We start from the raw sequence: 14889 nt of genomic DNA on the forward strand, positions 1-14889 counted from the left end.
TGAACTCACAGAGATCTGCCTGCCTCTGTCTCCTGAGTGCTGGGATTAAAGGTGTGCGCCACCACACTTGACTAGATTTTCTTTTTCTTTTTTATGTTAAGAAAAATTAGGTGAGTCATGGTAGCATAGACCTTTGATCACAACACTCAGGAGGGAGAGGTAGGTGGGTCTCTGAGTTTCAGGCCAGCCTGGTTTACAGAACAAATTCCAGGACAGGAAAAAGAAAGGAAAGAAGGAAGGAAGAAAGGAAGAGAGGGAGGAAAGAAGGGAGGGAGGAAACCTAGATTGTTGGGGCTGGAGAGATGGCTCAAGGTGTTAAGAGTACTGACCGCTTTTATAGAGGACTAGGCTTCAAGTTCCAGAGCCCACGTGATGGCTCATGATGATGTAGCCCTCCCAGGGGCATTGATGTACTCTTTTGGCTTCTGTGGACATTAGGGAACTCATGTGCTGCAGACTCGTACATGCAGACAAAACTCCCATACACATGAAATAAAAACAAACAAAATTCCCTTCCCTAAAAAAACTCTTAAAAAAACCCAGCTACGCTGTTTTTTGCTACAGGTTAACATGCTACCCAAAGGCCCAGCTTGGGACAGTACTGGGTAGTGGTGGAACCTGCAGGAGGTGGAGCCAAGTGGGAAGAAGTTAGGTTCCTGGAAACATGCCCTCAAAGGTAACCAACCATGGGACCTGTGATTCTCTCTCTGCTTCTCATCTGTGTCAGGTGAACAGCCTCCTCCACAATTAATTCAGCTTTGGTGCTCAGTCTCTACCATTTCAAAGCCCTAGGGACTTTGGTAGTGGACAGAAGTTTTCGTCTTTAAAAGTTGATTATCTGAGGCATTTTGTTGCCATCACAGAAAAATTGAATAACATGTTTGTCTTCTCATTAAATTATATGAACTCAAAACATGTTTTGGCTTTGTGATTTATGTGCTGCGAGGGTTTTTCCCGGTGTGTGGCTTGCCTCTCATTTCCTTAACAACAGACTCTGAAGTGCTGACAGACAGACGTCCTCTGTCTTCACAAAGCCCAGCTTTGCTTGTTTACTGCTTGTGTGATTTCTCTCCACTCAAAGATACCCTTACCTGCTCAAGGTCACAAACATGTTTTCCTGCGTTTCCTCTTGGCCTTGCAGGTTGGACATTTCCGGTCAGGCCTATGGTCTATCCAGAGTGGAATCCACTACAGTGCTAGAGATGTCGGAACACACCATCGACGTCTCTGCTTTCATTGCTGTTTTATTACTGTTATTTTGACATGACGTCTCACTGTGGCGTTCAGGCTAGCCTGGAACCTCCTTTTATACGCCCCTCCCCACCCCAGTGTTGGGATTATAAACCCCCTTTGCTATTCTTTTTCTTTTTAAAGATTTATCATTTATTTATGAGTATGTGTGTGGGCATGTGCACATGAGTACAGGTGCCTATGGAAGCCAGACGAGAGCATCAGATCCTCTGGAGCTGAAGGTAGTGTGGGGTGTCCATTGTGGCTGCTGGGAACTGACCTCTGGTCCACTGCGAGAACAGCAAGTGCTCTCAACCCCTGAGCCACCTTTCCAGTGTTGAAAGTCTGCCTTCTCAGATAGCCAGTTCCCTGATCAAGTACTGTCTCTGCCCACTGGTAGCCAGTTCTCTAATAAAGTTGTCTCTACCATTGGCCTCTTTCATAACAGGCAGTATGAGGTCTAATATCCCAGGTCCAGCCACATTTTTCTACTATGATGACTAGTAATTTCTAGTCAAATGCTAGACACCATTTAACCACTTGACCTGGATTCTGCAGGGCGGGGAGGCACCTCCTCTGAGGGATGCTGTGCCCTGTGCAATCGTGCAGCCAGCGTGGTCTCACTTTGTCCTCCCTGCAGCTGCTCTCAATGTTATGGCAGCGTTCCCGTGGTTCTCCTCGAGGACTCAAATCCTGGCCTTCCCAGGGCTCACTGGCTGCCCGACTTACTCCCAGAGTAGTTCCACACCGGCTCTTGGGAGCTCTCCAATTTGGACCTACATCCCCTAGCTCTCCAGCAGCTTGCTGTTCAGGGTTGGGGAGCGCTCAGCACGCACAGCTGACCACCTGCTCATTCCTGCTTCCTCCCTTCTGAGCATGATTTAAGCATCTCTGAGTCCTGCAAGGCAACATGTCCAGGCCTCCGTGCAGACACCACAAAGCTCTACAAATGCTGACCCACGACTCCTGTGACTTCTCCTTTGCTTTTTCATGTTGCCCAATCTTTAAAAACAGTTGATTCATGCATTTTCAGTTTCAAACTAACCACTTCTCTTTCCCCCACTTTCTTTGTTTCCTTTTTGGAGACAGGATCTCTTTGTGTTTGTGTCAGTGGTGGTGGGTTCTCTTTGTAGCCCAGACCTCCTGTCTGCACCCAGAGTGCTGGGACAGGTATGTGCCAACAAGCCAGGCTCTATCAGGTCTGTTTTGGTGAGCATGTTCACTGAAGATCTAACAGTCCCGAGCACAGCAAACATGGTGCTGACAGGCTTTGCTTTATACTCTTCTCTCGGCCGTGCTAAAAACAGCTCAATACATCCCCAAAGCTAGTCTGCATGGCTGCTGACTCACTCCTGAGACTAAACACCAAAGTCCAGCAATAAAAATTAATTACACAACTATTCTGGTTAACCTGTCCAATCAGGACTTACCAAGTCACTCTCCATAAAAATCCATTCCTGCAAAACACACCTGCTTGCTGCCTGCTGCCTGTCTGCCTTGGTCCAGCCCAGAGGCAGCCCCCTCCCTAATCCTCTTGCCCCTCTAGGGTAATAAACGTCTTTAGAGCTGAGAACTTGGTGTCTGGATGAGCCCTGTACCCTCTGAGGGGCTACCCCCCTTACACGACTGTTTCCAGTATCCCCATTATTCTCAGGGTAGCCTGAGGGCCCACCCCCTTACACGGACTGTTTCCAGCGTCCCCTTTATTCTCAGGGTAGCCATGTGCCTCCTTGTATACATTCCTCATGCTTGGCTATTTCTGAATCAAACTGGGAGTTGATGTAAACATACTTCCGACTTACAAACGGTTTTCCAAATAGGTTTCCCTGGCGGGCAGTTCTAACAAAGGTGGGAGGTCCACTGAGTTCACACACTGTCTTCTTAGCCTTCATGGGGTGTCCAGTGCTGGTCCTCAGGATGTTTCCACCAGGGAGTGTTCAGTCTCCTTCCCAAGATGAGCACCCTTGCCTTTCACAGATGCCCCGTTCCCTCTCTGCAGAAGGCAGCTGCTGCCCATGCCTGCCCAATCTGGAGCCCAGGGTCTCCTGTAGCTCCTGGAAACCTTCATGGAGCAATGGCCGTGGCTCTTTCCTAGGTCCAGTTCCCCCCAGAAGGTCAGGGAGTCCAATGATCCAGGAGACAGGAGGACCCTCCCCGCTGGTCCTCTGTGGCTGTCTCCTTGAGTTGTCTAGGAGTGGTACAGGGTAGAGGCTCAGCTCTGGCACCCTGTCATGTCTGAAGCTCTTAGCTCCTTCAGGGCTGCGACCCTGGCTCAGGGTGCCTCTGTGCAAGGTGGAAGGGCCAGGCTTAATGTGAGGGCTGTGGGTGTCCTTGCCACAGGGAAGCTCTGGTGATGAATGCACAGGCTAGAGAGGAAGGTGGAGTCTCTGGGTTAGCAAGCAAACAAGATGAACAGGGATTCAAGGAACCGAACCCGAAAAGGCACTGTAGAAGTGGGCACAGATTGTGGATGGGCAAAGAGCAGGCACTGGCAAGAGGCACCCAAGGGAGAAGGAGAGGGGAGACTGGGGGGGTGCTCTGGTAGCCTGAAGTGTCCCTAAGCACTGCCTGGACACAGTGTGGAGAGAGGTGCGTTTATGGGCTCAGGGCAGGACAGTGGGGCTGGAGGGAGGAGATTCAAGGACATCCCTGGAGCTCAGGACTGGTACCAGGCAGCCAGGAAGGTGAGGTGCAGACAGTTGGCTTCTATCCTGGTTCCTGATCCTGTAGTCCCAGAGGAAGGTGGCCAAAGGTAGGCAGGGACGGGGGAGATAAGAGGGCCACTGAGGTGTGACAGTGGTGGGTGAGGCAGCAGCTGGAGCTTGGAGCTGAACCAAAGACCAAGCCCTGGTGTCACACGCTTCTGCCTCAGCGTCTGAGTCCTGGAAACCCCCAGGGCTTCTCTCTCTGCCAGCATCTTCCTGACTGCACACACACCCTGCACCTCTGCTCTCTGTGCTGCTGCTGTGCAGAGCCTCCCTGTCCAGTCTGCCTCCACCATGACAGCTGGAGTGGAGCCCCCCTGCTCTCACCCAGCCCAGCTCAGCTCCATCTCCGTGGTTAGCCTCCCTATCACGCCTGACTTCTCAGTAGTTCTCTCCTGGATGACCTCAGGGTCTGTTCCTTAGAGCTACTCTTCCCATTCCCCACACAATACATAGCTCTCTCAGTGCGGAGTGTGTCTGTGCTCATGGCTGGCATGAGCCTCACCAGCCGTGGACCTGACGGTTCAACATGTGCCCTAACAGAGACTGTCTTTTCTTCTATGCCATCGTCATCCTGCAGCAGCTCATCTGCCAGGTACAGCCCAGAGCAGTCTTGAGCACTGGACCATGGGAAGGAACCGTTTTAGAATATGGTCCCCCTCACTAGGGAATCTTGGTGCTGGACTTCAAGGTGAATGAACAAGAACACTAGGGTGAGTCAGGACCTCACCTTCCTTTCCCAGAACTGAGATCAGATGTTTTCTGCATTTCGCTTCCCACCATCCTGACAAGAGAAAGAAGAAATAGCATAGGGGAAATTCCAGATGCTGGAGACTTCCCTGATGGGGTCAATGTACCAGGGGGACGGCAGGGATGGGCAGCCCCTGCGGAGATCACACTGATTAGGGGATATCCTCCAGAGGATGTCTAGATGATAGAGACAGGCTTTTGGCTTGGGTCTTCTGCCCTGTGGAGATCAGAATCTTGGCAGGGGTGTCTGTGTCTGTGATCGGAGGATCTCCTTCTGCCTTAGTTTCCCATCTTCATTCGGGGGAAGGGCTGTTATGGTCCCCTCCCCAACCTCTCAGCCTCCCCTGGATCAGGTGGGCACCCAGCAGGAGCCTGGCCTCACGGCATCTGACTAGGATAGCCAAAGAGATCTTGGGGGTCTCAGAGCACATGGGGACAGGAGGCAAGAGCCCAGGGATGTTGGTACCTGTCCATCTGTCAGTGACTGAAGTCAAGGGGCAAAACCAGCAGGTGGCAGCCACTAGCGAATGCTTTGTAGGTGGGTAAGACCTGGATCCGGCTTCTGCTGTCTGGTTTGTCACTGGGCACTCGAGCAGAGCTTATCTGGCGATGGGCATGGGATGGCCGGGGTTGGATGAGTGGCTGGGCACCTGTAAACGGGGACTGCTCGTTCTTTTTCCTCTTTGATAACACCACAGTCACCCCTAGCTTTCATTCAAGAGGTGGCGAGGTAATCCTACACAGGGTGGAGAGTTATAAGGCATAGGAATGGATCTCACAGAGTCCTTCTGTTTAGGCTATGATCCGTACATAGATAACATGGCCTTTATGCTGACCTCTGGTGGAGGGGCTGAGCAACTGGGCATTCCTCCTTCAGCTAGGTGCTCCACGGTATCAGTAGCTCCTGTCTCTTGCTGTGTCCTAGGTTCCTGACTGATGGATGATCTCTGATTGTGTATCTTCTGGGAATGGTGGCTCGGGAACCTAATGGTGTGTGTGTGAAGGGTCTTTGAGGTGCTGTACTGGGTTCAGGGATCTCATCAGAATCCTTTGGTCTCCTAGTCAGAAGACATGGAGACATTCTAGCAGACCAGAGCCTTCCGTGTGTTCTGAGGCACCGTGAACTGTAGGCTCACTTGTGCGATGGGGTACAGGGGCTGTCCTTCTCTTCCTTGGAAACTCCTACAGTGCTATGTTGGGCTGCCAGAACAAGAGTTGGAAGATGAAGCACAATTAATAAAAACTCAGAGAGAGAAATACCTGAAGATCCAAAAGCAAAGCAGCCAGTCACTGGCTTTTACCCCGACCTCAGTCTGAAATGGCGATCCTGCCTCCAGAATCTCAGAATGAGACTGCCTGTTGAGAGTTGTTTCCTCCCATTTTAATAATTCTCTCTAGGGCTGGGATTAAAGGCGTGAGCCACTGGGATTAAAGGCTTGCACTGCCTGGTTTCTATGGCAACTAGTGTGGCTACTGGGATGAAAGGTGCGTGTTACCATTACCTGGTCTGTAAGGCTGACCAGTGGGGCTGTTTTACTCTCTGATCTTCAGGCAGGCTTTATTTATTAAAATACAACTGAAATGCCACCACAGGAGGAGGTGACCCTTCCACAGGCCCTCAGACTACAAGGTTAGAATATGAGTGATGAGGGCCTGGAGAGATGGCTCAGAAGTTAAGAGCACTGCTTGCTCTTCCAAAGGTCCTGAGTTCAATTCCCAGCAACCACATGGTGTCTCACAACCATCTGTAATGAGGTCTGGTGCCCTCTTCTGGCCTGCAGGCATACACACAGACAGAACATTGTATACATAATAAATAAATAAATAAATAAATAAATATTAAAAAAAGAAAGAAAATGAGTGATGAGAATCTCATGAAGGCACTCATAACCTGACCCCTGTCTGGTCCCCCACTTCAGTTCCTCAGGAACTGGGAGTGCCAACCTCTTTACCCGTGGAGGTCAGCAAAAAGCCTCTGACCGCAGGTCGGAGAAGCTTCGGCCTGACAGGGCACTTCTGTTCATGCCCATATAGAAACAGTCCTCCTGCCCTAGCACCTAGTTTTTCCTCTCTGGGTCTCCAGTTGTGACCTGAGGACACTGGTGGCTGTAGCCAGTGTGACCCTTACCAGTGGACAGCCTTGCAGGAGATATCTGAGCAATGCTGTCTGACCCCAGTGCCTGTAGTTTGTAGTGGCGTGTCCCTGTTCTCGTGTCCTGCTTTTACTTTCTGTGGTTTGTCACCCTGAACTGTCTGCTACAGACAGAGCACACGAGGGGCTGTATGGATGGAACAACCCCTGTAACATACAGAAGACTCTTTGGTGTCCCTCTGGGGTGGGATTCTGGGGGGCTGTGGGCTAGTGTTCTGGATAGTTTAATGTCAGCTTGACACAAGCTGGAGTCATCTGAAAGGAGGGAATCTCAACTGAGAACATACTTCCGTAAGATCTGGCCAAAAAGCATTTTCTTCATTAATTATTGATGGTGGAGGGACCAGCCCATTGTGGGTGGTGCCATCCCTGGGTTAGTGGTCATGGGTTCTCTAAAAAGGCGGGCTGAGCAATCAATGGACAGCAGGCTGGTAAGCAGCACCCTCCATGGCCTCTGCATCAGCTCCAGCCTCCAGGGTCCCGCCCTGCTGAGTTCCTATCCTGACTTCCTCCAGTGCTGAACGATACTGTGGAAGTTCAAGTCAAATAAACCCTCTCCTTCCCAACGTGCTTTTGGTCACGGTGTTTCATCGCAGCAGCAGTGGTAATCCAAACTAGGACCCAGAAATTGTTATGGGTGGGTCCGCCTCCCAGGAGTTTAGATGGAAAATGTAGAGGCTCCTGGACCCCATTTGACAGTAAGTATGGCAAAGCAGCTCCTCGACTCTGAGCCAAAACCACATCCACTGCAGTGCGGTGCCGGAGCAGCCCAGGGCAGCAGCTGTGCTCCGCAGCGTATGGAGGTTTCCATCCAGGGTCTCCAAGGTTCTCATCACCCAGAATTCACACGGTTGAAAGCTGTCTCCTCCTCAGCGATGGGAAGCTGCACAGTGTTGTCCTGGCTCACAGTGTTTCCTGAACAGGGTGTGTTAGGTGTGGGCAAGCCCAGGGCTGGGTGCCAGGCAAGCCTGTGAGGCCGGAACATTGATCTGTGGTTAACTAATGGACAACAGAGGGGACAGAGCCAACAGCGCAGGTTGAAGGATCCTGAGGAACTTGGTTTCCTGCGTTCTGTTGGGGTTGCTCAGTCCTCTTTGGAGCCTAGGTCTGTAATAGGCCCCCACCTCCAGGCTTACTGAGGTCCATGCTCAAAGAGGGTGGATCTGGGCCCAGCACACTACTCTGTAGGGAGAAGCCCCACCCACAATGCAGAAGGACTGTTCTGCCTGGGGGGACGGTGATAAGAAGTCCCACTTCACCCCTTCAAGGGATAAAGGTTGGATCCTATTCTTAGGGCCCCATGTACTCAGAAGTGTGTAGGCTGAGGAACTGGGCCGTGGTAAGCGGCATTGGGGAAGAACCCTCACATGGTGACTGGGAAGTGACTAGAAGCTTCTGGGGAAGGGTCCTGTGAGAGGGGTGTGTTGGGAGGTGGGTCAGCAAAGTTCCCAGTTGCTTGAGGCTGAGGTTCTTTTGTCAGAAACTCAAGACCAGCGCCAAAGTATTTGAAGTGCCCTGGTGGGCAGACAAGCTTCCACAGGGTGTCCCTGCAGGCTGGGACTGTACGAAGGGGGACTTGCTAGTGTTCTCATATTGCTGTGGCTGAGGCTTCCTGTGCTGTTCTGGGACTGGCCCTCCCAGATCACCCTCTTCATTACTCTCGGTACCTCCCCCAGGCTGACTGGGTTTCTCTTTCATTTTCCCTTCTTGCTAATGGGCTGAGAAGGTGTCTGTGTGCAGCCCAGGCCCATGGGGCTCCAGGCCTTCAGTGTCTTGGTCAGGAGCATGGAACCTCTGCCAGGATGGGAGTCTTCACCCTGGAGCCAGGCCCCCACAGCCAACACCTTCAGGCTGGTGAGTCCTTGAGCCTTTTCCTGTCCCCAACCTCTGTCCTCCCCAGCCGAGCTCCAGCAAGCACTGATCACCCCAGCCATTTCCTGTCCACAGAGAGGTCTCCTAGGTTCTGTCCGGAACACAAGCTCCCGGGGCTCTTTGTTCCTAGATGTTCAGATCTCTGGAGGCGATTGAGGACAACACCATGTTGGGAGCCTACAGGCAGGCTGGCCCCAAGGGGCTCCACTCACAGACACCTGCTGTGCCTCTCATTCAAGAGCAGGTGGTAGTGCCCTGGGCATGGTGGCACTTGGTAGGCCCTGCAGAAAGAGGTCAGCACTATGCAGCTCTGCCTCTGAGAACAAGCACCTTCCTACCGTGGAGGTAGACATCAGGCCAGGCCAGCAGGAGCCAGGATGTCTCTCCTGTTTGCTCAAGTATGCGACTGACCACAGACACAGCTGCTCTCCCCTGGATCCTGAAGAACTGTCCCCACCCCTGCCCTGCTGGGGGAGGGAGGGAGCCAGGGAGATGGAGGGAAGATTGACCTCTCCAATGCTCATCCCCTCTCCCAGGGGCTGTGTGTCTTCCTTTTGAACTTCCTGTCCTGTGTCGCTGTTGAGCCCTTATGCAAAGAGGAGGAGTATTCTGTGGGGGACCAGTGCTGCCCCATGTGCCACCCAGGTAGGAGCAGCTCCAGGAGCAGAGCTATGCCAGGGAAACTCCTGGACTGAGTCTCTTGGCCTCTAGGTGCTCAGTCCAGTGGCCCAGTGGGTCCAGGCTGTACAATGTTCAGGCCGGGGATATCCCCTGGTGGTTTGGATTCCTCAGCTGCTGGGACCTTTGTGGTGGCACCCTGTAGGGTGGGCCTGGGACATAGAGAAGGCCCAGCTTAATGGGAGGCTGAGAGTGAAAATGGGCTGCGGTCAGAGGCAGTCCTGGGTGAATTAGGAGGCCCCACACTGTGAACTTCTGAATCACCCATAGAGGATACACAGAAGGCAGATGGGCCAATGGGTCCTGTGGGGCCATTGTTTTGGTCAATGCTGTAGCTTCCGGAGTTCCGGGTGAGGGTACAGGGTAGGCTTCTGCAGGCTACCCCCAGCACTGAGGAACTGTGGTCTGTGACTGCAGGTTACTATGTGAAGCAAGCCTGCAGTGATCGGACAGGCATAGTGTGTGCCCCCTGTCCCCCACAGACATATACTGCCCATGCAAATGGTCTGAGCGAATGCCTATCCTGTGGAGTCTGTGATCCAGGTAGGAGCTCTGTGGAGGTGGGATGTGCGGAAGGCAGGCCCTGGTGCACTGGGACAGCCGGAGGACGGGTGCTCTCATCGCCCTGTCTCTGACGGCAGACATGGGCCTAGTGACCTGGCGGGAGTGCTCCAGCCGGGAGGACACCGTGTGCCGCTGCATCCCAGGCTACTTCTGTGAGACCCAGGAGGGAGACCACTGTTCCACGTGCTCACCACACACCAACTGCTCTGTGGGACAGAGGGTACTGGAGAGAGGTGAGCTGGCTGACTGTAGGTTCCTCCTCTGAGGCCGTTCTTGTCCCAGTTCCCCTGCTGCCTGGTGTCCAGAACCTGTCCAGCTCAGGGATTGCAGAAGGAGCCGAAACCTTGACCACTCCAGGCCACTCACCCCAGAGGAGTCCTGCTGGCAGGAGAGGCAGGAGAGCTACAGGCAGACAGGGGAAGGGAGGGGGAGAAGCAGAAGATGGGGAGGGTGAGAGAAGGGGCAGAAAGGGCACAGAGGGCAGGAGAGGGCAGGAGGCAGGGATGACAGGAGACACACAAGGCAGGGACAGGCAGGGACAGGCAGGAGAGGGCAGGGAATCTGGGAGATTCGGGGCACACAAAAGGCTTTCTGGTGAGAGTCAGGAAGAGGACCGAGGGCAGAGGAGGGAAGGGGACCTGGAGCAGCACCAATGTCTCTCACTTCTGGTCTAACCTCAGCTATCCAGCCTCAACTCTGATGCTTAGCAGGGAGCCTGACTTGTAGGTAACCTAGGGCAACCTTGCTACTCACCAGATGTGAGTGTGAGGCCAGTCTTTGCTTTTCATCTGGAATCTGGCCAGGACACCCAAAGGACCCCTGGATTATTAAATCAGGTCCTTTCCTTGCCCAGGATGTCCTAGAATTACCCAAGCCCTCTCATACATTCTCAGGGTGTCATCTACCACTGCAGCTCTCAGAGAACTATGTGCTGGAAGGTTCCAGAGCAGACAGACCCAGGTCTCACCCCAGGGAAACCCAGCTTCCTGCCAACGTGAGCCCAGAGTTTTCTGCTTGTCTCTCTCTGACCCTCAGGTAATTACTTCCAGGACACTGTCTGTGCTGACTGCCCGACAGGGACCTTCTCACCTGGAGGGGCTCAGGAGGAATGTCTGCCCTGGACCAAGTAGGTGACCTGTACCCTGGGGAAGGAGCTGTTCTGTTCCCCGGGGAGAGGAGCACCCAAAGCCTGCAGAGCTGCACCCTTGATAGGCAGCAGTCAGAACAGCATGGGGAGCCTGTGCTCTCAGAGATCATTGGGCCTTAGGCGGGAGGTCACAGGCTGTGGCCAGTTCCCACCTATGAATGTGGTGCCCGGGAGTCATGGATATGGGCATTACCGTTTTAGTTAGGGTTTCTATTGCTGTGAAGAGACACCATCAACCCAGCAACTCTTATAAAGGAAAACGTTTAATTGGGGCTGGCTTAGAGTTCAGAGGTTAGTTCATTATCATCCTGGCAGGCAGCAGGGCTTCATGCATATGGTGCTGGAGAGGTAGCTGAGAGTTCTACATCTGGATCAGCAAGAAGAATGAAGAAGAGGGTGACACTGGGCCCAGCTTGAGCATCTGGAAACCCAAAGTTGGCCCCCAGTGACAGAGTTCCTCCAACAAAGCCAGAGGCCACACCTCCCAATAGTGCCACCATGAGCCTATGGCGGCCTTTTCGTTCAAACCACCACAATAATGACCTCAGGTGAGGTCCCATCTCCACCTGAGCCAGGACCTCTTTAAATGACGGCCTGAGAGCCTGAAGCTCACCTGAGAATGCAGGGTCTCTGAGGGTTGCTACATGTCATTGGGTTTTCAGGTGTGGCTTCCCTAGGGAAGGGCCCAGTGGTCCCTCCTTCTCTCCTTGTCTCTCTTCGCTGCTGTCAGTTCAGTTCCCAGCTTTGCCTCATCAACCCCCTCACTCTCATTCCCTCCTTCTCTTTCTCCCTCACTCCCTCCCTCCTTTCCTCCCTTCCTCCCTCCATCCATCCCTCGCTTTTTGCTGTAGTACGAGTTCTAATTAGTATTAATAATAAAAATCCAGAGTTAGATTCTAGGGGCTGAAAACTGAAAGACCAGAGAAGCAGAGCAGCCCCCCAGACTGGAAAGAGCGTGAGCTCCTGTCTCCTCCTGCCTGCTATTCCTCTCTCTGCCCAGTCTGTCACTTCCTGTCTGTCTGTACATACCTCCGGACCTCTATGGCTAACTAGTGGCTGGCTCTGGCCTCTGATCTTCAGGCAAGCTTTATTCGTTAGGGTACAGACAAGGTGCCACCACGCTTTGCTGCTTTTTCCACCCTGCTCCTGCACTGGTCTTCCTTTTCTCTTATTTCTTCCTTTCTCTGTTTCCCCATAAAGGGGCTTGATGACTGTGGCCGACCCGAGCCCTACCTCAGAGCTGTTGACCACCCGAGTGGCTCTGAGCTTCATGGAGCCTGCCTTAGCCCTACCCCGCTGACAGCGCCCAGTCAGCTGACCTGTTCCCCAGCATAGGTCCCCACTGAGTCCCTTGGCTGCTCTCTCCTAGGTGCGATGCATGGTATCTGAAAGCAGAACATGGGACCAGCAGCACAGATGCCACCTGCTCCTTCTCCGGGCTGTTCTACTTTATTTGTTTCTGCCCTTTGGGCGTTATTTTGGTGGTTGTCACAAAAGTCATCTACTTTAGAAGAAAGACATCACATACCAGTGAGCGTCCTTTCAAGTCTTACAACCCCAGGAGGGATCCCAAGGGTCCTTGCAGGATTTGAGTCCCTCTTTGTGCAATGGCTAGCGGTGGAGGCTTTCCCCAGAACCCAGCTGTCAGGTGACCTCTCTGAGGCCCTCTCCTCTTTCCCTCCTCCACCTTCTCCCTCCCTTCCTTTTCTCCTTCCTCTGTCTCAGCCATGCTGTGCTGAGCTGGGTACCAGAGCCTGCTTGCAGACCAACTCAGGCCTGGGAAGCTCTTCATGGTTCAGGGAAGTAAAAAAAAACCACTAAGGGCCAAACAGGCCACACTCTTGGCAGTGAGGAAGCATACTCCTGTGTGCTCACCTCTGGATGTTCCCAGTATAGGTGGCCTCTTCCTAGTCTCCGAGGTGGGTCAGACAGCTCATCCCCACCCCCTAACTCATGGGAGTGAGTGAACCCCAACTCTGTCAAGTTGACTTTGGCTTCCAGGAAGGTGGGCCTCCTGTGGGTGGTGACACATGTCCACACTCACTTCCTCTCTTTGAGAAGGTCAGACTATGGGGGTAGACCACACAGCTGGGAGCCCAGAATGTGGGTTCTGCATTGCTGTGTACCCATCTCCCTGGGCCAGTCTTGTTTCACCCTCTCTCATGACCTGATGTCTTTGTGTTACAGGACCAACAGCCAGGGAAGTGGAGCCCTTGCAGGTATCATTGCTAGAGGTGTTTGGGTTGGGGGAGGAGGTCCCAACAGCATGAAGAACCCAACCCTTTGGTCTATGCTGAGCATTATCTGTCCCCCAGAACTATGCAGCCCCTGGCTTTGTGCCTGAGAGGCGGGACTTCACCCTGGGTTTCTCTGGCAGAGGCAGGAAAAAGACAACACTGTCAAGCTTCCTGTCCTTGAGGTTGGGTCTGCTGCAATTGAGGAGGAGACAGCTTTCAACCATGTGAATTCTGGGTGATGAGAACCTTGGAGACCCTGGATGGAAACTTCCATATGCTGTGGAGCATGGCTGCTGCCCTGGGCTGCTCCGGCACCGCACTGCAGGGGAGATGTGGTTTGGCTCAGAGTCGAGGAGTTGCTTTGCCATTCTAACTGTCAAATGGGGTCCAGGAGCCTCTACATTTTCCATCTAAAATCCTGGGAGGTGGTGACCCAAAGCCTCCAGTATCAGTGACAGCTACGACTGACCCTACTGCCTGGCTATTCCTGTCAGCTCACAGCATCGGTCTAAACCCTAGGCTGCTGCCTGCCCTGAACAGGCGGGCTGGTGAGCGCGGCCTCCCGGGTCTGGGGAACATCCCGTGAGACGTGAACCAGGGGATTCATTTATTTTGAGGGTCTGGGGCTGCAATCCCAGACCTTGACCATGCAAGGCTTTGCCCCTGAGCTATATTCCAAGCTCTCTCTTCATTTCTGTTTTGAGGCAGAATTATATGAAATTGTCTGGGATCACTTTGGACTCATTCTGTACTTTGGGCAAGCCTCAAACTTGACCTCACTACCTCAGCCTTTCAGCGATTACCTCAGTGGGCCTCCAGGCTGGGACAAGATTCTTTTCTGTTCTTTTCTTCTCTTTCTGGTGCGCGTGTGTGTGTGTGTGTGTGTGTGTGTGCGTGCGTGTGCGTATGCAGGCTAGAGGTCCTTTGTGTAATATTCCTTAGTGGCTAACTATCTTGAGCCAGCCTGGGGCTCACCAATTCAGCAAGACTAGTCTGCCCCTGAACCCATCTCTGTCTCCTCAGTGCTGGGAGGACAGGCACACAGCACTACACCAAACTTTTTAAGTGGGTTCTGGGAATGAACTCAGGTTCACGAAGTCACGACCTTACGCTTGTGGGTCAGTTTAGTGACTGAACCATTCCTTCGTCCTCAGAACGATTTTCTAAATTACATTTGTATCTTCTCTTATTTTTCTACTTGTTATAAGAAATAAATAATTTTGTTACATGCCCTGTTTCTTTGTAGACATCTGTGTCTCCTCAAACATTTGTTTGTGATTGCGACGGTGGCTGCTCCAGAGTTCCTGTGTCAGGCGGTCTCTTGGTGAGGGGCATCTACGGGCATCCTTGGGTTTTTCATCCTGCTCGCTGGCATTCATTCCGTCGCTGCCTTGATTTCTGGCCCTGTACCAATAGGTGTCTATGAACGTCTCACATCACTCCATGAGAGTGATTGCCTGTCAAGCCAAGCACTGTGCTCTGGGCTCCCTGGTCTCCATGCGCCAGTCCTGACATCAGTTCTCCAAATGACTGTTTGTATTCATAAAAACTGTT

The 14889-nt window shown here is 52.7% G+C and overlaps 1 protein-coding gene across 1 annotated transcript; it reads left to right on the forward strand.

The window, feature by feature from the left end:
- Positions 1-8562: 8562 nt before the first annotated feature.
- Positions 8563-14552, forward strand: Tnfrsf14 (TNF receptor superfamily member 14). Its single transcript, XM_057784703.1, has 8 exons — positions 8563-8691; positions 9246-9354; positions 9805-9930; positions 10029-10184; positions 10987-11077; positions 12468-12628; positions 13286-13317; positions 13476-14552. The coding sequence occupies exons 1-8, from the start codon at positions 8587-8589 to the stop codon at positions 13572-13574; spliced, it is 879 nt and encodes a 292-aa protein (XP_057640686.1). The 5' UTR covers positions 8563-8586; the 3' UTR covers positions 13575-14552.
- The last annotated feature ends 337 nt before the right edge of the window (positions 14553-14889 follow it).

The sequence above is a fragment of the Chionomys nivalis genome, chromosome 11 (genome assembly GCF_950005125.1).
Source record: "Chionomys nivalis chromosome 11, mChiNiv1.1, whole genome shotgun sequence".
NCBI classification, from domain to species: domain Eukaryota; kingdom Metazoa; phylum Chordata; class Mammalia; order Rodentia; family Cricetidae; genus Chionomys; species Chionomys nivalis.

Excerpts from the sequence above, each read along its gene's own strand:
- Tnfrsf14 (XM_057784703.1), top strand. The coding sequence starts at position 8,587 with ATGGGGCTCCAGGCCTTCAGTGTCTTGGTCAGGAGCATGGAACCTCTG. Across the intron at positions 10,185-10,986 it reads ACAGAGGGTACTGGAGAGAG|GTAATTACTTCCAGGACACT; the intron begins GTGAGCTGGCTG and ends TCTGACCCTCAG. Across the intron at positions 12,629-13,285 it reads AAGAAAGACATCACATACCA|GACCAACAGCCAGGGAAGTG; the intron begins GTGAGCGTCCTT and ends TTTGTGTTACAG.